This window comes from Artibeus jamaicensis, unplaced genomic scaffold (assembly GCF_021234435.1).
Source record: "Artibeus jamaicensis isolate MK-2021 breed Jamaican fruit bat unplaced genomic scaffold, CSHL_Jam_final contig_332, whole genome shotgun sequence".
Taxonomy (NCBI): Eukaryota; Metazoa; Chordata; class Mammalia; order Chiroptera; family Phyllostomidae; genus Artibeus; species Artibeus jamaicensis.
In genome coordinates, this window is record NW_026521788.1 from 35,289,448 (window position 1) to 35,313,817 (window position 24,370).

At 38.3% G+C, this 24,370-nt stretch overlaps 1 protein-coding gene across 5 annotated transcripts in view; it reads left to right on the forward strand.

The window, feature by feature from the left end:
- The window catches only part of CCSER2 (coiled-coil serine rich protein 2), a 201,959-nt gene that overhangs the window by 87,027 nt on the left and 90,562 nt on the right, over positions 1 to 24,370 (forward strand). For 4 of the 5 annotated variants that reach the window (XM_053663911.1, XM_053663912.1, XM_053663913.1 and 1 more), the window contains exons 5-6: positions 3,336 to 3,498; positions 22,056 to 22,251. In XM_053663911.1, coding sequence (XP_053519886.1) covers positions 3,336 to 3,498; positions 22,056 to 22,251 — 359 coding nt within the window. Of the gene's footprint in view, positions 1 to 2,539; positions 2,657 to 3,335; positions 3,499 to 22,055; positions 22,252 to 24,370 lie in introns of those variants that run through there. The other variant, XM_037138371.2, reaches the window with a different exon arrangement.

Consider the following 24,370-nt stretch of genomic DNA (forward strand, 5'->3'; position numbering starts at 1 on the left):
GTGTATAGATAATTTTTGACGTGTGCACCAACTCTCAGTGCCCGTGAGGTCACGGATGAGATTCTAGACATATTCACATGGACTACCGAGTCCTGTGGAGGAAAAGGGACGGCACAGCTACTCCCTCAAGGGGGGAGTGCCTCAGAGTGGCCTGGCCACTCTCTGAAGGGGAAAGTGCGCCAACCCTTTCCCGGACAGGCTTTTATTTGGTTTCAATTTGCACAGGAATACAGGTAAAGTTCATTAACCATTGTCAGGCAGTAAGGGTCAAATAATAGATAGCATTCAAAGAACTATTAGGGCTTCTTCTGTGTCAGGGTCTGTTAGCTAAAGGGCTACAAAACTTTGGGAAACAAACTCATTTCCTGCTCAGACCTTTATTATTTAGTTAAGAGCATGCTTCGCAAAGCAGGCTTCACAGGATTTTACATATCCTTTCTCAGGCCATATCACCCAAGGAGCCTATCCTTTCCAGTACTGGTCTGTACTACCCTCTGTCATTGTTTCAGGCTCAAGTCAGGCAGCGGAGGCAGATAGACAAGGAATTAGGAGACTTCTCACAGACAGAATGAGGACTCAGGTTTCGTCAAAGCCAAAGACTGAGGGCTCATCCACCACTTTCTCCATAGCCCCCAAGTCCTTCCCTGGGACCTCCACATGATCATGCTTGTCTTAGGTCATTCCGCCCTTGGAGCATCTTGCCTGTCATTGGCTAATTTGATCAAGCATTGGGGTCCAGTTACTAAAAAATGGAGCAGAAGTGGCACTCCTGTTAGGGAGATAAACTTTGTCTCCTCAGTGGCTTATGGTCTGAAGGTTGCTTACTCAACCTTAACCATGGGGGGGTGGGGCGGTTACAGCTCCTGAAACCAGGCAGGGTCATTCCCAACAAGTTTTGATCAGCATATTGGGTTAAAACTTTTTCAAACCAGGATGCTTTTAGGTTTGCCCCATCATTTCCTATGATATCACACATTCAGAAGTACTTATTTCCTTTCATAGTCTTCTTTGTCTCATTTCTTTATTGGCTGTGGAAACTAGTTTTGATTTATCTCCATTTTGTAATTTTATTTGCTTTAATTTTCTTTCTATATTATTTCTTTAACTGTTCAAGAACTCAACCTTTTCTCAGAAACTACCACTGATGTTGCTTCACATTATCTTCTTAGTAACATGTTAAAGTATATAAACACGTGACTGGTGGGAGCCTCAGGTAGAAGTATAGTAGGACTCTTCCTACAGAATCTTGGAGCAGTCATATCTCTGAGAAGTAAGCCCCTCTTTCTCAATTTCTACCAGTCATCTTTTTTGGTCATGACAGATGTTTGTTTCTAGTACTTATTTGTCATTATGCCCAGGTTTGAATTCATATTTTAGTAAAGGTACTTTAATTTAAAGGCTGGGTATAGTACCAACAACCTTTAGTAAACAGAAAAGCTTCACATCCATTTTTGCACTGTAATTTCCCACAGTATTTAATCTTATCTTCTGACCTGTTTGCCTGCTTTGTTTGTTCTTGTTACTCTGTGCACTGTGTTGATGATGTGCTAATTACATATCAGATGTTATAGAATTTCTTGTGTGGGGAGTGAGTTGAATTTTATTTGCCTGAAATGAAAAAAACATGAACTCAGAACATTTAAAAGGAGGTATAGATATCCCTCAGCTGTATAGAATTGCTGAAACTAACGTTAACATTTTAATGCCATGTAGAAATATTTAAGGAACTTAACTGAGTCTATGACTATGATACAGATGTAAACTAAACACAGTTTTAAGCCTTCATAGGGTTATTTTTAGTTTTTTTTTTTTGCAATTTTCTACTAATGATTTTTTTGGGGGGTCATCATGGTCACAATGCTTTTATTTATCTATCAAGCTGGTTTTCTATAATTAAATTAAAACAATATATTTTAATTTATCTCAACAATAGAGTGTTTGAAATAATTTCCAATGTAGGCCTCCTTTGAAATTTTTTCCTTAAAAAGTCTTTTTAAAAACTGTAAAACATACAGTTGTTTTCCCCAAATTGATTCCTCTAATGAGCTTAAACAAAATTTCATTATCTTCTTAAACTTTATTTGAATAATGCATTTATAAGAAATATGTTGCAGTGAGTTCAGTGTACATGAGAATGAACATCTATACTTTAAGTGCATGATTTTTTCTTTGAAGTGTGAAAGTTTCTTTTTCATCTGGTATACTGTAATGAAACTCCGCATTTCAAATTTAAGTTTTAGATTAAGTGAAAATAATCACTTAAATAGTGAGGTTTTCTTTTTAAATAAGGGATTACATTGATATTTAAAGCTCTTTTATCACAAAGAATTCTGAACATGCAGGATTTGAACTTTCTTGTGTAATAATTCTCAAACTACAGAATCCTTTCCTGTTCCTAGCTTAGATTAGTGTTGAGTTGTATTTTTAGTAACAGTCCTAACTCAGTAGCTATGTAAGCATTGGGCGAAGATGGAGTCACAGGGTAAACTGGGCTGGCTTCCCACAGGGAGGGCTGGGAATCAAGCAGGAAGGAAGGCCTGTTTGTCAGTGCCTTGTGTGCAGCTATGTCCGAGTAGGCAGCAGGCAACACAATGTCTCCCTTGTACAAAGTAATTCTCTTAGTGAGTGCTCAGATATGTGAGGAAAAAGTGTTTGGGTAAGTGAAGGAGAAGCTTGGGGTATTTCAGAGAGATTCTTTTCGTGTTTTTGTGGCATTTGGATTTCAGGGAGTGTACTATTTGTTGCTGCAAAGTACTGGCTTTGTTTTCAGTGGCATTTTAAACTTACTGAACAAGCTTTACTGCAGGCAGATCGAAGCGTCTTTCTAAAACTGTAAGCTTAATTAAAAAATATGATTTGTTTGTGATGAAAAGCTAATTTGTACTTCTTGAAATCAGGGAAAATAAATTGTGACATTCATTTTTAGGAATGAATTCTCTACTAGATTTAAAATCTTATTTTCATTTTGAAGTCAGAACCAACTAGTGATAATGATGAAGACCACTTAAAACTGATTACTGGTATTTAAAATGTATAATGTTGACTTCAAGTATAATTTGCTTGTTTTAAAACTGGTACCATTAATTATTATTTTAAGTGACTGTGATATGAGGAACGCTTAATAATTTTCTTCAGTTCAAATGATATAAACTTTAGTTTTTACCAAAGAACTGGTTATTTTTCTTCTGGAAATCTTGGTTTTGTGATTAGCTAACATAAATGATTGATATTTTCTAGAATGTTTTATAATTTCAGCAGCATTTAATGGTCAAACTATAAGTAGTTTTTATAGAGTGTGTACATATTTATACTGTTTTGCTTTTGAATCTGCCTAGTGGAGCGTGACAATATGAATCGCTTTGATCGATCAGACAGAAGTGTCCGGCAGTCTCAGGAAGGATTTTGGAAAAGGCCGCCCCAAAGGTGGAGTGGACAGGAACATTACCACCTCAGCCATCCTGACCGCTATCATCACCATGGAAAAAGTGACTTAAGCAGGTGAATCTAATTTTCTATCTTCTGATTAATTTTGGGTCATAATTTCCCTTAACCCCTCCCCCGAAAATCTTTTTTTTTTAGGCCTGGTTTTTAGTGGGCATCAAAATATTGCAGGTTAAATGTGGTACTATTTAGAATAGCATGTCTAATTTTTCTTCTGGCTCAAACTTTTTTTTTAACTTTATCATAAATATAAATATTTTATTTATGTCTGCTATTTGGACTTTAAGTTTTGGTGTGATTTTCTAGTTCTCATTTGGGAATCATTAAATGTTGACTTTGTTGAAGTTTGTTGTTTTTTGAATAACGTAGAATTAATGCCAAGTGATTCTTTGGCATATATAAATTGAAGTTTAAAAATTTCTTAAGTACCATCAAAAGAAAACAAAAGAAGGTACTGTGCAGTGCTAGAATTCTATTCCTTTCGAAGCATAGCATAGTAGTCTTTAATTTGATTAGTCCTATGTACAGTGTGGCTCTGTAGTCACTCAGGGCTGGGGTCCAACCCTGGCCTGGCGCATATTAGCTTTGTGAGTTTAAGTGACTTACTTAAACTCTCTGTACTTCAGTTTATCATTTGTAGACTATAGCTTATAATAGCTTTTCCTCACTGTTTGAGGATCGGGTGCCTGTCTGGCTTATAGAAGGCACCCAGTAGTAGCTGTTAATTTCTTATTCCTTTTCACTCTCCTCATGTTCTTCTGGGGACTTGAGGTTATTTTGGAGCTAATTTACAATATAGGTAATAAAATTGGGAAAAGAAGTAGTAGAACTGACACATATGGCCTCATCTAGTTCTTGAAGTAAGAAAAAAATTTTGGCTGTAACATTCATTGCAGCAAAAGCAAAGAACAAAACTTGATCCAATATGAGAATTACAGAATATATAAAGGGTACATTTCTCCTGAAAAGATTGGCTTTTATGAGACAGAATCATAAAAAAAGATTGCTTTGTATGCATTCTTATAAAGAAAATGCCTTGTGATATAGTGGTCAGGTCTCAGACAGCTTCCCAAAGTAGAAATAATGATAAATTCCTTAAGTTCATTTCTTACTTACGTTCTTCAGTAAGCTGCAAAGACCTTTAGTCCAAGTGAGAAAAGGTGGTTCTACAGTGTGTCATGAAATAATGTTGTCCAACTAAAGATCCTTCTATTGGTATAATTTGGTGCAAGGATAAAATTTAGATTTGAAAGAACATATGCAGTACATATTCTCTCAGGCATTATTTTGGCTGTTCTGTTTCTCACATCTGGGCTTTTGTTAAGTAGTGGATGTCAGAGAGTTGGTATTATCACACATGAATTTGATGTAAAGATAGTCTTCATTTGAAGATTTTACTTCCCTTATCTTTGATGGTTGGAAGGTAAATTTAAGGCTCGATTATGAAAATTTAGAAGTCTAACTAAAGTGTGAACCATTGCTTATACTTCAGATAAAATTTCTTCAACCATTTCACAAATATTCATTGAGAACTTATATGTTGAACTCTACTCAATTCTCAAGCTGGGATAAATTTGTATATTGTGTGAGAGCTGTGGAATGGTAATAGCTTCTTGAAGCATTGATTTGCAGATGGTAAAAGAATTACACAGTGTGTGGGCTCAGTTGGAATCATTGCAATTATTGGTTAGGTAGAAGATTTATGTGCCTCTTCCATTCCATAAAAAGATGAGTAGTAGATACTTCCTGCTGACAGGGTGTTGAGTCTGTGGGGGTGACACATTGTTGATAGCTATAATGCAGTATTAGTGTAGGGCAGTGAAGGTATGTGCTTCAATAGAGTGATGTCTACAGGACTGGAGAAGCAAGCTGCAACTGGTTGTTGTCTGGGATAGTGGCGTATAAAGGAAGTTACTATTGGACCGATAAGTAAAACTAGAGTTTGCAGAGGAGTGGTTTCTGTAGGAGAAGAATGAGCATTTAGATGAAAAAATAACATGTGCAAAACCATTTATGAAATAGTGTGGTATTTTCAGAGAACTAGTCTACATTTAGAACTGGATTTGAGGAATGAATAGGTGTGATTTCTAACTGTAGATAGCAAAACTGTGCATTTTAAGATAAAGGGTAGCAAATTTCAGCTTAAAGTGAGAGGCTATTAATCAGACTGTACAAATAGAACAGATTATCCAGAGGTGGTAATATCTGTCCCTGGGAATGATCAAGTTGAGGCTGATTAGTTTATCTGTCAGAAAAGTTAAGCCACATTTTCCAAAAATTATTTTCCTGGATGTCAGTAGGTGTAGATATCTCTGATCAGATGAGTGTGGGAATGAACAAATTAAACAAAGTTAAATGAGGTTTTCAGTACACTACACAGTGCCTTTAATGTATATAGTATTATGATTTTGCACAAGGTGGTAAAAGATAGAATATGTAGCCATTTCCCAAAACATAAGACCGCAAATCTCTTCTACACAGTGTATTTTGAAGGACTAGTGATTTGTGGATCATCCACATTGGTAATTCTTTTTTTTTTTAATTTTTATTTAATTATTTTTCAAGTACATTTTTTGTCTATTTCTCCCATCCCAGCCCCACCCCCGCCCCATCTCCCCACTTCCCTCCCATTCCACCCCCCCCCAGTCCTCAGGTGTCTTTCATACTTGTTCCTCAAAATCCCTCCCCATTTTTCCCCTTAAATTCCCTTCCCTCTCCCCTCTGGTCACTGCCTACTTGTTCTCTATTTCAGTGTCTTTGTTTTTATTCTGTTTGCTTGTTTGTTTTATTGTTTAGCTTCCTGTCAAAGGTGAGATCATATGGTATTTGTCCTTCAATGCCTTGCCTATTTCACTCAGCATAATGCCTTCCAGTTCCATCCATGTTGCTGCAAAGGGTAGTAGCTCCTTCTTTCTCTCTGCTGCATAGAATTCCATTGTGTATATGTACCACAGTTTTTTGATCCATTCATTTACTGATGGGCACCTAGGTTGCTTCCAACTCTTGGCTATTGTAAATTGTGCTGCTATGAACATTGTGGTGCATAGGTTCTTTGAAATTGATATTTTAGGATTCTTGGGATATAATCCTAGCAGTGGAATTGCTGGGTCAAAAGGCAGGTCGATTTTTATTTTTCTGAGAAAAATTCCATACTGTTTTCCATAATGGTTGTACCAGTCTGTAATCCCACCAACAGTGAACTAAGATCCCCTTTTCCCCACAACCTCTCCAACATTTGTTGTTTGTTGCTTTGTTTATGATAGCCATCCTGACTGGTGTAAAGTGGTATCTCATTGTGGTTTTAATTTGCATCTCTCTGATAGCTAATGATATTGAGCATCTCTTCATGTGTCTCTGGATATTCTGTATGTCCTCTTTGGAGAAGTGTCTGTTCAAGTCCTTTTCCCATTTTTTAATTGGGTTAGATGTCTTCCTAGAGTGGAGTCGTGTAAGTTCTTTGTATATTTTGGAGACTAAACCTTTGTCTGAGGTATCATTGGCAAATATGTTTTCCCGTACAGTTGGTTGTCTTTTTAATTTAATACTGTTTTCTTTAGCCATGCAGAAGCTTTTTATTTTGATAAGATCCCATTTGTTTATTCTTTCCTTTATATTCCTTGCTCTAGGGGACATATCTGTAAAAATGTTGCTGCGTGGAATATCTGAGATTTTCTTGCCACACATTGGTAATTCTTAATGAAGAGAGAGAAATGCAGGGCATTCTTGGGGGTTTCTAGTATGACTCATGTAGTGCAGAATTTCCCAACACATGAGCTGTGGCATACCATTTTGTCATGAAAAGTTAAGTTAATCAGGCCATTTGGAGTTTGGGACCTCTAGACCCCTAGAGCTAGTTATGGGGATGGGTGGTAGAGAGAGATTCTTTGTGTAAGACAACCCTTACTCCAGCATACCTTAAAACTGTCATTTTCTTTCTATGCCTTGATGTAATAAAAAAGGTTTGGTGCACTTATCCCAGATAGTTTTTAATATTGCAGATATAAAAGTTCCTCTTTCCATTCTATGACTTCTTGGGTGTCGGTTCCCTGTCCTGTCTGTCCTTCAATTCCTGACATTGTCATAATTATAGGATTATGTCTTATCCATAACTCAGGGGACTGGTGGTGCAGAAACACTGATCTACTTCCTCTATAGAATACTCAATTTATGATGGAGTTATGTTCTGTTAAACTCGTCAGTTGAAAATACCATAAATTAAAAATGCATTTAGTACACCTAACCTACCTAACATCATAGCTTAGTTTAGCCTACCTTAAAGGTGCTTAGAACACTTCATTAGCCTTCAGTTGGACAAAATTACCAAACACAATGAATACACTACAGAGTATTGGTGGTTTACCCTCGTGATCATGTGGCTGACTGGAATTGTGGCTCACTGCTGCTGCCCAGCATCATGAGAGAGTATTGTACCACATATTGCTAGCCCAGGAAAAGATCAAAATTCAAAATTCTCAGTATGATTTCTACTGAACATATATCACTTTCACCCCATCATAAATTTGAAAAATTGTAATCAGAATCATCCTAAGTTGGGGACCTGTATGTCAAACATAATAATGTGCTCTCTTTCCACGTGGCCTGATTTTTCACTCCTCTGTTCTCTCAGTCCTCCCTTTTCCCCTATACTTTCCATTATGCTATATGGAATTTTCTCAGATCTTAACAAACTCACACATTGACCTCTTTTTCTACATTTTCTGATTGAAACTGAAACCTCTTTCCCAAATGTACTGATTCCCTAGTAGCATTCTTAAAATGAAGAATTCTTATTTTTTCAGTTACTTTAGTTCTTTAGTGTTTAGAGTGGGGTCTTGTGTTTACTTCTTATTGCCACTTCTAAATGAATTACTACTCAGTCTTTTTCCTTTGACACTTAGGGTATTTGGCTGTATCAGCTCCTCCTTACTGGTCCATAACTCTAGGGCACAGACATCTTGGCCTTTGACTCATTGTCCCTCTTCATTGTAAGCTTTGCCACAATCCTAAGTGCTTCTAATGTTCATACACATGGCTCATATAAGCCTCTGGCTCCTTAGTTCCTTGGGCTTTTCTGTATGTAAGATCATGTCATCTGAGACTAGAAGTAGTTATACTTTTTTCTTTCCAATCTGGATACTTTTCTTTTTTTCTTGCCAGCATGATTGCTATGGCTTGAACCTCTAGTGTGATACTGAATAGGAGTGGTGAGAGCAGCCATCTGTACCTTAGGTCTCACATTAGGATTACAGTGTTCAGCCTTTCATCATTAGATATGTTCTTAGCTGTGGGTTTTTCACGGATACTCCATCAGGTTGGGGAGGTTCCCTTCTCTTCATTCTTTGTTGAGTGTTTTTATTATGAACGGGTGTTGGATTTTTGTCAAATGAAATTTGTGTCTGTTAAAATAATTTTTCCTTCATTCTCTTAATTTGCTGTATGACATTGACTGATAGCAACCTTGCATTTCTTGAATAATTCCTACTTAGTCATGGTATATAATCCTTTTATCTGTTGCTGGATTCAGGTTGTTAGTATTTTGTTGAGAATTTTTATGTAGACATAATAAATATTGATCTTTTATTTTCTTGAGAAGTTTTTGTGTGTTTTTGGTATTGTGATCACATAGATTGAATTGGTGTCTTTATTTCTATTTTTAGAAGAATTTATAAAAGATTTTTGTTAATTCTTCACTGAATGTTTTGTAGAATTCACCAGTGAAGAGGTTTGGGCCTGGGCATTTCTTTGTGGCAAGCTTTTTGATTAGTAGTTTCATCTCCACAGATGTCCTGTAGATGTCTTTTAGGTTTGGTTAGTTTGTAGTGTTGTTCAAGTCTTGTTTCCTTGCTGACCTTCTTCCTAGTTCTGTCCATTAATGAGGAGATACTGAAGTCTCTAACTTCAATATATCTTATAAGGAAGGTCTGATAGGAACAAACTCTGTTTTTGCTGCAAGGGAATGTTTTAATTTCTCTTAGTTTTGAAGGATAGTTTTACTGTGTATTGAATTGTTGGTTGACAATCTTTTAACATTTCAACTCCTTTGCTTTCTGATGAAAAATCAGCTGTTAATTTTATTATGTCTTTTACATAATAGTTTACTTTCTTCTTGCTGCATTCAGCATTTTCACTTTTTTGTTTGGCTTTAAACTTGTAACTATGATGTGTCTTTCTTTTAGTCTATCACATTTTAGAGTTTGTTGAGCTAACGATTATGAGCTAATGCCTTGAACCAATAAGTATTCTAGCCTTTGCCAAGGAGCTCTTTATCTGTGTATGCTTAGGGAAACCTTCAACAACTGTTTGCAGTTTGTCGTTCTGCCTTAGCCTTCATTTCCTGCTTGCTCAGAGGCCCAAGGTGGCCAAAGACGCACACATCCCTGTACATATGCATGTCCTTCTCTATGCCCAAGAATATGTTAGAGCATTTCAGAACCTCCTGTGGGTATCTAATTCTCAGGTTTTCCTTAGCAGACGTTTTTTTGGTTACCTTGTTTGCCCCAGTTGGTGTCATTGTCTCAGGCAACAGGAATTTTAAACAATTGTCACTGATTTTTAAATTTTTTTTTAACAAACACAAGAGATAAGGCTGTTTCCACAGAATGAATTCCTAATCAGGTCAAATACAACTGCTGAGAATGGGCTCTTTCTAGGGAGGTGCCAGTTAAGGTCACATAGTAACAGTTGTCTGGAAATGGTGTCTTTTTAGAGTTTCAAACACATTTTATCTCCCAGCCCACCAGCCCACCTAGTGATTGCTGAATTTCATAGCTGCCACGCTTGTAAGGCTTGATTTTCAAGCTACCACAGAGCTAGTGAGGTAGGTATGGCAGTAGAATAAATTAAAATGCCACAGAGCTTGTTGGCCTCACCAAGATTCAGCTGTTTGTTTGTTTGTTTGAAATAAGTGCTTCTTTGATGTGGACACTGGCCCGCAGTGTCCATGTCATTATGGTTGAAATGAGACATACACAGGGAGGAAAAGGGACAGCATGGCTTTTCTCTCAAGGGGAGCAAAAGCTGCAGCCCTTGCCGGTGACCGGCCTTTATTGGGTTTCTCAGCACATTACATGGTGGTCCTCATTTGCTATGCACAGGTTGCTTTAGGTGGTTACCTTTTACAAAAAACAAAGGAGCCAATACCGCGAATTACATGGAGGAAGAAGGATATTTGCAAATGAAAAGGGCAAAAGTGGTTGGACCGGTTACACAGATCCTAGGAAGGTTTAACATGGGTTTTTATGAAGTTACTTTGCAGTAAATGTTTCCCACTGGGGGCTGGGCCCACGCCATGCAGAATGGTCTCCTACACTCCTTCATTGTTGCAAGCATTAGATTAGTTTACAGAGTTCTGAAGAAGTTGATTTTGCCTAATTTGCCAATGTCCTCAGTGCTTTTATGGAAGAGTGAGCTTTTGAGATATTTATTCTGCCATTCTGGAAGTACTTTCTTTTCATTCTGTCATTTTCCTCTTTGTTTTAATTAATAGGCTTCATTTGATAGCAGCTCTATGTTTACAAAAATATTAAGCATAAAGTACAGTTTTCATGTACTCCCTCACCTTCTTATATACAGAGTTTCTCTTATTAACATCTTGCATGAGTTACAACTGATGCGTCAGTATTGATACATTATTATTAACTAACATTCATAGTTTACATTGGGAGTCATTCTTTGTGTGTACATTCTGTAGGCTTTGACAAATGTATGAAGACATGTGTCCACCATTACTGTGTCATACAAAATAATTTCACTGCCCTTGAAGTACTATGTCCTCTGGCTATTCATCTCTTCCACTTCCCCAGCCTTAACCCTTAGCAATACTTCTGTCAAACACTAATCCTTTTATTGTCTCTGTACCTTTGCATTGTCTAGAATGCCATATAGCTGGAAATGGACACAGTATGTAGCCTTTTCAAATTGGATGTTTTCACTTAGCAATATGCATTTAAGGTTACTCCCTATCTTTTCATGAGTTGATAGCTTATTTCTTTTTACCTCTATATAACAGTCCATTGTATGGATGTACTGCAATTTTTTTATCCAGTCATCTACTAAAGAACATCTTAATTGCTTCCAAAACTGGCAATTATGAATAAAGCTGCTCTAAACATTAGTGCATAAGTTTTCGACTCCTTTTGGTAAAAAGAAGAAGCACAATTGCTGGACCACATAGTAAAAGTTTAGTTTGGTAAATAGTTTCCAAAGTGTCTTGCAAAGTGGCCATACATTTTTCTTCCAAAAATGAAGAGAGCTGCTATTGCTACACATCCTCATCAGAAATTGGTTTTGTGCTTTGCATTTTAACCGTTCTGATATGTGACTACTTATATCTCATTGTTTTAATTTGCATTTTCCTAATGATATATAATGTTGAGTTTTTTATATGCTTATTTGCTATCTATACATCTTGTTCAGTTAGATGTCTGTTTATATTTGCTCATTTTAAAATTGGTTTGTTTCCTCGTTGAATTTTAAGAGTTCCTTGTATGTTTTATTTTATTTTTAAATTATAAATGATTGATTACAATTGTCCTGATTTTTCCCCTTTTGCCCCCTCCACTGAGCACCCCCACTCCCTCAGGCAGTACCCCCACCATTGTTCATGTTCATGGGCCATGCGTACAAGTTCTTTGGCGACTCCATTTCCTGTACTGTATTTATATCCTCATGGCTATTCTGTAACTACCTATTTATACTACTTTAAAATTTTTTTAAAATATTTTATTTATTTATTTTCAGACAGAGGGGAAGGGAGGGAGAAAGAAGAGAGAGAAACATCAATGTGTGGTTTCCTTTCACGTGCCCACTACTGGGGAACTGGTCCACAACCCAGGCATGGGCTCGGACTGGGAATCAAACCAGTGACTCTGGTATGCAGACTGGTGCTCAGTCCACTGAGCCCAGCTAGGGCCTATTTGTACTTCTTAATCCCCTCACCTCTTCACCCATTCCTCCAAACCCTCCTCCCATCTAGCAGCCATCAAAACACTCTGTATCCATGATTCTGTCTCTGTTCTTCTTTGCTCAGTTTGTTTTTTTACAGTCAGTTGTTGCTGTGTATTTATTGCCATTTTGTTCATAACTATTGTTCATAGTTTTGATCTTCTTCTTCTTAAAAAAAATCCCTTTAACATTTTATATAATAATGGTTTGTTGATGATGTCCTTTAGTTTTTTCTTGTCTGGGAAGCTCTCTATCTGCCCTTCAATTCTAAATGATAGCTTTGCTGAATAGAGTAATCTAGGTTGTAGGTCCTTGCATTTCATGACTTTGAATACTTCTAGCCAGTCCCTTCTAGCCTGCAAAATTTCTTTGAAAAAAATCAGTTCCTATGGGAACTCCCCTGTAGGTAACTTAACTGCTTTTCTATTGCTGCTTCTAAGATACTCTTTTTTATCCTTAATATTTGGCATTTTAATTATGATGTGTCTAGGAGTGAGCTTCATTGCCTCCACCTTGTTTGGGACTCTCTGTGCTTCCTGTATTTGATGTCTATTTCCTTCACCAAATTAGGGAAGTCTTTTTTCATTATTTTCTCTTAAAACTATGTTATTTATTATGCCATTACAGTTGTCCCATTTCCCCTCTATCCTGCACACCCTCCCCCAACATTCCCCCCCCCTTTAGTTTATGTCCATGTATCTTAAGTTCTTTAGCTTCTGCATTTCCCTTACTAATCTTACACTCCCCCTCTCTATTTTTTCCCCACTGTCTATGCTACTTATTCTCTGTATCTTCTCCCCCTTCTCCTCCTTTCATTTCCCTGTTGCTAACCCTCCATGTGATCTCCATATTTGTGGCTCCGCTCCTGATCTAGCTGTCTGCATAGTTTGCTTTTGTTTCAGGTGTGGTTGTTAATAACTGTGAGTTTGCTGTCCTTTCACTGTTCATCTTTTTTATCTTCTTTTTCTTAGATAAGTCCCTTTAACATTTCATATAATAAGGGCTTGATGATGCTGAACTCCTTCAACTTGACATCTGAGAAGCACTTTATCTGCCCTTACATTCTAAATGAAAGCTTTGCTGGATAGAGCAATCGTGGATGTAGGTCTTTGGATTTTATCACTTGGAATACTTCTTTCCAGCCCCTTCTTGCCTATAAGGTCTCTTTTGAGAAATCTGCTGACAGTCTGATGGGAATTCCTTTGTAGGTGACTGTCCCCTTATCTCTTGCTGCTTCTAGGATTCTCTCCTTCATTTTAATCTTGGCTAATGTAATTATGATGTGCCTTGGTGTGTTTCTCCTTGGGTCCACTTTCTTTGGGACTCTCTGAGCTTCCTGGACTTCCTGGAAGTCTGTTTTTTCCAGATTGGGGAATTTCTCTTTTATTATTTGTTCAAATAAGTTTTCCACTTGTTGCTGTTCCTCTTCCCCTTCTGATTCCCCTATAATTCAGATGTTGGAATGTTTAAAGATGTCCTGGGATTTCCCACTAAGATGGAGGCATTAGTAGACACACTGTGCCTCCTGGAACAACCAAAATAAGGACAACAACAATTCAGAAACAAAGTAACAACCAAAACTGAGAGAAAATTGAACTGTATGGAAGTCTGACAACCAAGGAGTTAAAATAGACACATTCACCCAGACTAGTAGGCGGGGCAGAGTGGGGCGACCAAGTGGAGAGGGCTTGTAAGGCACAGGAAGTGGTGACACGGGGCATACAAGGTGGCACCGGGCAGACCCTGGGCACCCAGGCGGAGGCTGGCAGACCCTGGGCAGTGGGGGTGGGGGGGGGGGGCAACAGGCAGACCCAGCGAGGCAGCGATTGAGAAGCTGGGCATTATGCACAAGGTGGCTGGCTGACTGGGCAACGGTCCCACAATTGCACGAAGATAACTGGGGAGGGAGAAAGATCTCACAATCCAGGTTCCCAACGCCTCAAAATAAAGCCTTAAAACACCAATTGAAAACACTTGTGGGGTTGAGGCATAGGGAGAGACTCCCACCCTCACAGGAAAGTGTGTTGGAGAAATCCAGAGAGTCCTAGAATGCACACAAGCCCACCCACATGGGAATAAGCACCAGAAAGGCCCAGTTTGCGTGGGGGAAGTGGTGGAAGTGACTGAGGTGCGACAGAGAGCAGAGCAAAGTCTCTCAGACCCCACCCCCGCATACAGCATCACAACCCAGCAACTTGGATTGCCCTGCCCTGGTGGACACCTAAGGCTCCACCCCTCATACATAATAGGTGCAAACAGACCAAAACATTATGGCTCAAGCAGAAAAAGGGCTCAAAGCCCCAAAGCCAATACTTCTGAGCAACAAAGAGATAGCCAACCTATCAGATGCACAGTTCAAAAAACTGGTGATCAGGATGCTCACAGAACTGGTTGATTTTAGTCACAAATTAGATGAACAAATGAAGGCTAAACTAAGTGAAATGAGGGGAAATGCACAGGGAACCAATAGTGATGGGAAGGAAACTGGGACTCAAATCAATGGAGTGGACCAGAAGGAAGAAAGAAACATTCACCTAGAACAGAATGAAGAAATAAGAATTCAAAAAAATGAGGAGAGGCTTAGGAACCTCCAGCATATCTATAAACATTCCGACATCTGAATTATAGGGGAATCAGAAGGGGAAGAGGAACAGCAACAAGTGGAAAACTTATCTGAACAAATAAGAAAGGAGAACTTCTCCAATCTGGCAAAGGAAATAGACTTCCAGGAAATCCAGGAAGCTCAGAGACTCCCAAACAAGTTGGACCCAAGAAGAAACACACCAAGGCAAATCATAATTACTTTACTCAAGATTAAAATGAAGGAGAGAATCCTAGAAGAGATAAGGGGACAGTTACCTACAAAGGAGTTCCCATCAGACTGTCAGCTGATTTCTCAAAAGAGACCTTACAGGCAAGAAGAGTCTGGAAAGAAGTATTCCAAGTCATGAAATCCAAAGACCTACATCCAAGATTGCTCTATCCAGCAAAGCTGTCATTTAGAATGGAAGGGCAGATAAAGTGCTTCTCAGATAATGTCAAGTTGAAGGAGTTCATCATCACCAAGCCCTTATTTTATGAAATGTTAAAGGGACTTATCTAAGAAAAAGAAGATAAAAAACGTGTATACTAAAATGACAGCAAACTTACAATTACTAACAATCACACCTAAAATAAAAACAAACTAAGGAAACAACTAGAACAGAAACAGAACCACAGAAATGCAGATCACATGGAGGGTTAGCAACAGGGGAGTGGGAGGAAGGGGCAGGGAAGGTACAGAGAATAAGTAGCATAGATGGTGGGTAGAAAATAGAAAGGGGGAGGGTGAGAGTAGTGTGGGAAATGTAAAAACTAAAGAACTTAAGACACATGGACATGAACTAAAGGGGGGAATGTGGGAGGGAGAGGGTGTGCAGGGTGGAGGGGAAGGAAGGAGGGAAATGGGATAACCGTAATGGCATAATCAATAAAATATATTTTAAAAAAAGATGCCCTGGAGGTTCCTAAGCCTCTCCTCATTTTTTTGAATTCCTGTTTCTTCATTCTTTTCTGTTGTTTTGTTTCTTCCTTCTGGTCCACTCCATTGACTTGAGTCCCAGTTTTCTATCCATCACTATTGGTTCCCTGACCATTTTTCTTTACTTCACTTAGCCTTCATTTTTTTCATCTAATTTGTGACCAAAATCAACCAATTCTGTGAGCATCCTGATCACCTGTGTTTTGAACTGTGCATCTGATAGGTTGGCTATCTCTTGTTTGCTTAGAAGTGTTGGCTCTGGGGCTTTGATCTGTTCTTCCCTTTGAGCCATAATGTTTTGGTCTGTTTGCACCTGTTACATATGAGGGGCAGAGCTTTAGGTGTTCACCAGGGTGGGTCAACCCAGTTGCTGGGTTGTGATGCTGAATGTGGGGGTGGAGTCAGAGAGGGAGCAATAGTGCTTGTTCTGTTCTCTCTCGGATTTTGGTCTCCTTTGCCGCTTCCCACAAGCAAATTGGGCCCTTCTGGTGCTGGCTCCCGGGTGTGTAGGCTTGTGTACGTTCTAGGACCCTGTGAGTCTCTCTAACCAACTCTCCTGTGAGGCTGGGAGCCTCTCCCAGCACCTCAACTCCCGAAAGTTTCTCCAGTCGGTGCTTTTAGGCTTTATTTCCCATCACTGGGGCCCTGGGTTGTGCATTCTGTCTCACTGCCCATTTCTTGCCTGGTTTATCTGTGTGCGAATGTGTTTGTGGTCAGCCAACCGCCTTGCGTGCCTCACTGGGTTTGCTTGTTTCCTACCCACACCTGGGTCTGCTAACCACCACCTTTTTCTGCCGGGACCCCTGTCTGCTGGCTGCCAACTTTGCCCCTCTTACCCGTCTGGATGAATGGATCGTTGTTGGACTTCGGTACAGCTCAATTTTCCATCTGTTCTGGTTGTGTTTTTGTTTCTAAATCTTTGTTGTCCTTAAATTTGGTTGTGCTAGGAGGTGTAGTGTTTCCACCTACAACTCCATCTTGGCCAGGAGTCTATTTTTTCAAATAGATTTCCAGTTTCTTGCTCTTCCTCCTCTTTGTCACCCCTATGATGTGAATGTTGGGCCTCTTTGAAGTTCTACCAGAGTCTGCCTACACTATCCTTGTTTATTTGGGTTCACTTTTCTTTGTTGTTCTGATTGGTTGTTTTTCTCTTGTTTCAAATCACTGATTCTCAGTTTCACCCACTCCATTATTGTTTCCCTGTAAATTGTTCTTTTTGTCACTTAGTGTATCCTTTGTTTCTGAATAGATCTTTTTTATGCTGCTGAGGTCCTCACTGACTTCCTTAGCATCCTTATAACTAGTATTTTGAACTCTGCATCTGATAGATTGCTTGTCTCCATTTTCTTTAATTCTTTTTTTGGAGTTTTGATCTGTTGTTTCATTTGGGGCATGCTTTTTTGTCAACTCATTTTGGCTGCCTCCCTGTGTTTGTTTCTATATATTAGGTAGAGCTGTTTTGACTCTGTGTCTTGGTAGTGTTGCCTAATGTAGTAGGTGTCCTGTAGGGTCCAGTCACTGGAATAGCCTCCCCTATCACCCAAGCTGGGTAGTTGAGGTTCTCCCCTCATGTGGGCTGAGTACACCATCCTGTGTAGTTGAGTCTTGGTTGTTGTTGGCAGATCAGTGAGAGGGATTTATCCAGGCCAGTCAGGTGCAAGTATTGCCTGTGACCACTGACCACAAATCTCCAGCCTCCATGGAGGACCAGCTGTGCAGGGGCTGGGTGGTGGTGTTCCCACATGATCTGTAGCTGGCCTTGGGGTTTCCCAGGTGGTACAGGCCAAAGTCAGCCCCCACCTGGGTTTTGCCCGGGGATACTTCAACAGAACCATAAAGCAATCTGAGATGGCTGCTGCTTGTGCTGGGGTAGGATATTCCCAGGTGAAGCCAAGCTGTGAATATAGGCTGGCTACTGCTAGTGCCACACCTGGGACTTACTGTTGCCAGCTGTTGCTTGTTTGAGACGATTTAGGAGGTTGTGAAGCATGAGCCCAAACCAGTCATTCATTTGGAAAAGCAGCTTGGGTGGGCCAGTAAGTTGGATGGGGCGGAGTCTCTGGGGATTTCCAGGGTGGGTCAAACAGTGTTAGCCAGGTTGATGGAGTCTCACATGTCACACACACTAGCTTGCCGGCTCTGTGGTCCTGTGGGGGGAGGATTTAGAAAATGGACAATGACCTCTTGATGCCAGATGCTTCAGCCACTGGTACCTTTCAAGCTTCTACCGTGGTGCTAGACCTCAGAGGCAGTAAGTCTGAGTATGTGAGTCCATGGGTGGGTTCTTTAAGAAGAACTGTTTGGGGCTCTAGCAGTTTCTTCCACCAACTCAGTCTATTCTCATTTTTGCAGCCAGAAGTTGTGGGAACTTCTCCTCCTGGCCCTGGAACCCTGGGCTGAGGGGCCTGGTGTGGAGCTGGGACTCTTTGTTTTCGGGATATCCCTCTCAAATTTTTATCTACCATACATGGGTGTGGGACCAGCCCATCCACATCTGCACCTCTCCTACCAGTCTATATGGATGTGGTTTAATTCTGTAATTGTCAGACTTCTATTCAACTCGATTTCTGATGGTTCCAAATGATGGTTTTTCTATATATTAGTTGTAATTTTTACATGGTGGAGTTAAAAAGCAAGCCATGCCTGCCTACACTACCATGTTTACCAGAAGTTCTGAGTTCCTTTTATATTTTAGAAACCAGTCCTTAATATATTGGGTATATATTTGAGAAATATTTCCTTCTGGTCTGTGGCTTGTCTTTTCATTCTCTTAATGTTGTTTTTCACAGAGCAGACATTTTTATTTTAATACAATCCAACTTGTCATTTTTTTTTCTTTCATGGGTTGTATCTTTTTGTGTTGTATCTAAAAACTTATTGCAAAACCCATGGTCACCTGGGTTTTTTCCTTTGATATCTTGTAGTTTTGCATACATTTAGGTCTTTGACCTTAGTTAATTTTTGTGAAAGGTATATAGGGTCTTTTTTTTTTTTTGCATATGAATGTTCAGTTGTTCTAGTACTTGTAGAAAAGATTGTCCTCTCTCTTTTGAACTGTCTTTGCTCTTCATCAAGGATCAGTTTGCTCTGTGTGAGGGGGTATATTTCTGGACACTATTGTAGTTTATTGATCTGTCTATTCTTTAGTCAATGCTACACTGTCTTGATTATCATGACTTTATATAGTAAGTCTGAAAGTCAGATAGAGTTAGTATTCTGGCTTTATTCTTCAATATTGTGTTGATTATTCTGGGCCTTTTGACTGTTCATATAAACTTTAAAGTCACTTTGTTGATATCCATAAAATAACTTATTGGGATTTTGATTTGAGGTTGTGTTGAATCAAGGCTTTAAGAAATATTAACATGAATGTAAAAATATACACATTTAATTTTAAGTATACAATTTTTATTTTTGGTGAGAAAAGAAACACTAAAGGTTTTATGAATTCAAATTGTGAATGAATGTGTAAAATGTGTATTCAATAAATGTATATTCAGTAAATAAATAAAGAAAAAGACCTTTCTTTTTCTCTTGAAAAATTTCTCTCTCATACACACACACACACACACACACACACACACACACACGCACACACACATCTCCACTTCCCAGTGTAATCTGTGAATCATGAATCTTAAGCACAAAATCACACCAAGCTTCTTGGTAATCAAGAAGCTTGAGTAGAAGTGGAGAAGTACGTAGGTATAATCACATAACTCTAGGAGATTCCTTGGAAATTATAAGTAATTATGCAGCAATGTCATTATTAGATGTTTGTGTTGAATATCAGGTGCTGATACTCTATATGGATTACATTTTAATGGGTTAAAAAAAGGCTGATATCTTAGAGATTTCTTTCTGTGGTTATTCAGATTTTTTGTTTTCTTACTGGATTTTATTGGCTGTACTCATAGAATAGTGTTAAATAGTATTGGTGATTGTGGGCATTTCTTTCTCATGCTTCTCTAACCACTGAACTCATGTTTGCCTTCACTTATACATACATTGGTTAAGTTCCTCATATCTACTATCCCCCCTGGCCTGTAATTGTCCACATAGACCTCAAAGGCACATTGGTGGCCTTTGCTAACATACTGCTGACTTTCCAGTGTATTCTGCAAAGCAGCTTGTGGTGTCCTGTTGCTTTCACCATACAATTTCTCTACTAGAAACCCATGATTGTTAAAATTTGTATAAAAATACAAATTCTGATTGAGAGAAAAATACACAGTTTGTCTTCATGGAGTTTCTAATTTGGCATGGTGACAAACGAACACAATACACTCTGACAATATACAGTAGAGGGCTGTATAAGGACACTTATGGAAGTACCAGGCCCTGTTTTAAGGGATTAAGGAACTTTTCCTTTAGGAAATGCCAACTAATTTAAGATGAAGAGAAGTTAATCATTCTTCAGATCGAGTGCAGTGGAGGACAGGATGAGTGGACTGGCCAGAAGTCCAGAGAGGTTGAAGACATGGTTTTGGAGATGAGGGAGATTATACCAGGCTTTGGCAATCTCACGTAATTTGCTGTGGATTAAGATGCCAGTCTAAGTAAGGCAGATGTTTTAAGGGATAAAGTTGAAGAATAAATTGGATTCAGGACTCTCTCTGGCCTCCTAAGCCATATTTAAGAGTCTCCTTGTCCCTGAAAAATCATGCTTACAGTTTTTCATAACTTTTCTTTTTCTAGAAAGCCTTGGCATTTCATTTCAGTCACTCAAACCTCATACTTTATAGTTCATCCCAAAGTTCTTTCCTACCCAAGAAAGTCTCCCAAAGTATGTCAGCTTTTTTCTCTGAAAACATGACTCATTATCTCTGCTATTTATTTGCCAGGTGGTTCTATATTTTTGTCTTACTAATTTGTTAACTTTTTATTACTATATATTTTTCATCACTCTGTATAGATTGTCGGTTATGGATGGTAAATGACTACTAATTCATAGATCAGTATTTGAAATTTAATAATGCAACCATATTTTGAAGCAATAAAAAATAAAGCAGAATTATGTGAATGAATTAAGGTCTTACCTTTGGATTGACAATTTAAAAGATCTTAAAAATCTTTAGTGGGAATTAAAAGAAAAATTAGATGTGGAGTAGTTTCAGAGAATTAGTTTCAGACAAAAATAATACTGTGAAAACATCTTATGTTGAATATTTGAAATTTAGAGATTTGGGAATATTTGTTTAAATCTACAAAATTAGTAGAAATACAGTATGGCTAATTTTTTAGTATGTTGAAATTTAATGTATTATTTCTTTTGCAGATTTAATGCATCATGGATTTAATAGTGATAAAATGTAGCCATGATACTGGAGAGATTATTTTTTCAGCATGTTCTTGTCTTAAGAACCATGTGTCTTAAGAATTATGTGTAATATAAATGCAGTACTTTTTAAATTGCTGTAGTTATAACTTCTGGCTCAAGCATTGTTTTCCATGTCTGTGAACCACATTATCCCTAGTGTTGAATGTTCAAACAAAAAAGTTCTAAGTTATTCAGAATTTATGTTGTATGAAACTAAGGGAGCCTTAAACTCTTTTAGAGTAGATTTTTTAAAAATTTAGTTTCAGATTAGGAAACAAAATTTATAAAACCTTGTTTAATCTTTATTGGAAAAGATGATTTATCAACAATGTAAAAACAAAAGAAGAATAAGTTCATCTGCTGGAATTCCTTTCAAGGAATAGGAATAGGAATCTGGCAGTATGTCAAAGCTGAGTATTAACATAAATAGTATATTTAAGGGTCCTAAAAACAATGTGATGTTTAAGAGGCCAATTAAGTCAAAAGATGAAAAGCAGACAAACAGTGCAGGAAAAAAGAAAAATAAGTATTTTTTTCCAGACAAGGCCTTTCCCCAGAGTTTTTTGTTTCTATTCAAGTTCATAAGGAATAAGGTTTATGTATAAAATACACAAAAGGGAGTACAGGAGATAATTCTACTAGTGACAACTAGAACTGATTGTACTGATTATCTAGTTGGAAACAAATTTGGTGTCCAAGGTGAGTAAAAGTCAGTTTTTGTGATAATGGTAAATGAATTGCAGTAATCATTGCAATAATTTCATTACCTTATTTCTTGCTGAAATTGTGTTGTATATCTTTTACTTCCAAATTCTTCTCCTGCCCTTCCAGAGGCTCTCCCTACAGAGAATCTCCTTTGGGTCATTTTGAAAGCTATGGAGGGACCCCCTTTTTCCAGGCTCAGAAGATGTTTGTAGATGTACCTGAAAATACAGTGATACTGGATGAGATGACCCTCCGGCACATGGTCCAGGATTGTACTGCTGTAAAAACTCAGTTGCTCAAACTGAAACGTCTGCTGCATCAGGTGAGTACATAATAAACATTTTCAGCTATGATATTATGAGTTTCAAGATGGATTGACATTACTTTAAAAATTTTATTGGGTTTCAATGTCTATTTTGATTTCTGTAAAACTAATGCTTGTAAATAATACATAATAGAAATTTTTATGAGAGGAAAAAAACATGGGATTTTGATTCATGGTCTCAATATAGTCCCCAACATTTATGAGCTGTGTAATATTGGGTAAGCCAATCTCTCTGCTTATGTTTCTTCACTTTTATAGTACCTACATTTTAAATTTATTGTAGTCATAAATTGAGGGATTGAATACCTGAAACATAGTAGGCATTCAGTGATCAGTGATGGCTACTGTAAATACTGTAAACAGCAGTTTTTACTTACATAACCATATAATTAATTGCACTTTTCTTTGAAACCTTCAAGTTTAATCTTTCTCAGTCTTGTTTTTTTTATTTGATAAAATCTAGACTCATGGCAGTGATGTGACTTGTTAAAAGACACAGGTTGTGCTGATGGTTGAATCTGGCTTCTGATTCTTTTTTTTTTAAACTTATGAAAAAGATTTATTTTTAAGTAGTTTTTATTGATTATGGTATTACAGTTTTCCCAATTTTCCCCCCAATCCACCCTCCACCCTGCCCCCTCAGCCCTCCAGCATTCCCTCCCCCGCACTTAGTTCATTTCCACAGGTTGTACATATAAGTTCTTTGAGTCCTCTGTTTCTTATACCATTTTTAATCTTTTTCCCCATCTATTTTATGCCTACCAGTTATGCTTCTTCTTCCTTGTATCTTTTTCCCCTTATTCCTCCCTTCCCCCTCTCCACTGAACTCCCTGTGTGTGATGTCCATTTCTCTGACTCTATTCCTGTTCTGGTTGTTTGCTTAGTTTTTGTTTTCATTGTTTTTTTTCCTTTTAGGTTCATTTGTTAGTAGTTGTGGGTTTGTTGTCATTTTATTCATATTTTTTATCTTCTTTTTCTTAGATAAGTCCCTTTAACTTTTCATATACTAAGGGCTTGGCAATGATGAACTCCTCTAACTTGACCTTATGTGGGAATCACTTTATCTGCCCTTCCATTCTAAATGATAGCTTTGCTGGATAGAGCAATCTTGGATGTAGATCCTTGCCTTTCATGACTTCAAATACTTATTTCCTACCCCTTCTTTCCTGCAAGGTTTCTTTTTAGAAATCAGCTGATATCCTTATGGGAACTCTTTTGTAGGTAACTGTCTTCTTTTCTCTTGCTGCTTTTAGGATTTTCTCTTTGTCTTTGATCTTGGGTAACTTAATGATGATGTACTTTGGTGTGTTCCTCTCTGGGTCCAATTTCTTTGGTACTGTCTGAGCTTCTTGGACTTCCTGGAAGTCTGTTTCCTTCACCAGATTGGGGAAGTTTTCCCTTATTATTTCTTCAAATAAGTTTTCAACTTTTTGCTGTTGTTCTCCTCCTGGCACCCATTGGAATATTAGAAAGTTTCAGGTTGTCCTGGAGGTTCCTAAACTTCTCCTCAGTTTTTTGAATTCTTCTTCATTTTGTTACGGTTGGATATTTATTTGTTCCTTTGTTCCAAATCATTGCTTTGAGACCTAGTTTCCTTCCTATCACTGTTGGCTCCCTGAATATTTTGCTTTATTTCATTTTGGGTATCTTTCATTTGTTTGTGTTTTTCTTTTTTTGACCAAGTTCAATGAATTTTGTGAGCATTTTGATTACCAGGGCTTTAAATTTTCCATCAGATAGGTTGTCTATCTCCTCATCGCTTTGTTCTGATATTTTGCTGTGTTCTTTCATTTGGGCCATATTTCATTGTCTTGGCACACCTGATAAGTTGTAAGGTGGGGCCTTAGGTATTCACCAGGCAGGGTAACCCTCTTTGCTGCACTGCCTGTGGGGGAGGCTCCAGGGAGGGAACAATGCAGCTTGCCTGCTGGTCTCTAGCGCACTTTCCAAACAGACTCGTGTCAGACTAGAAGTATCTCCCACCTTGGCAACCCCTGCCATAGCCTACAGTCAGCTCTTGAGTCTCACTTTTCTTCTTAAGTCAGTCCTTCCTCTCAGCTGCCTTGCTGTGGTTTTTCTGAGCCGCCATGGTCTGCCTTACCAGTCTGGTTGTTCT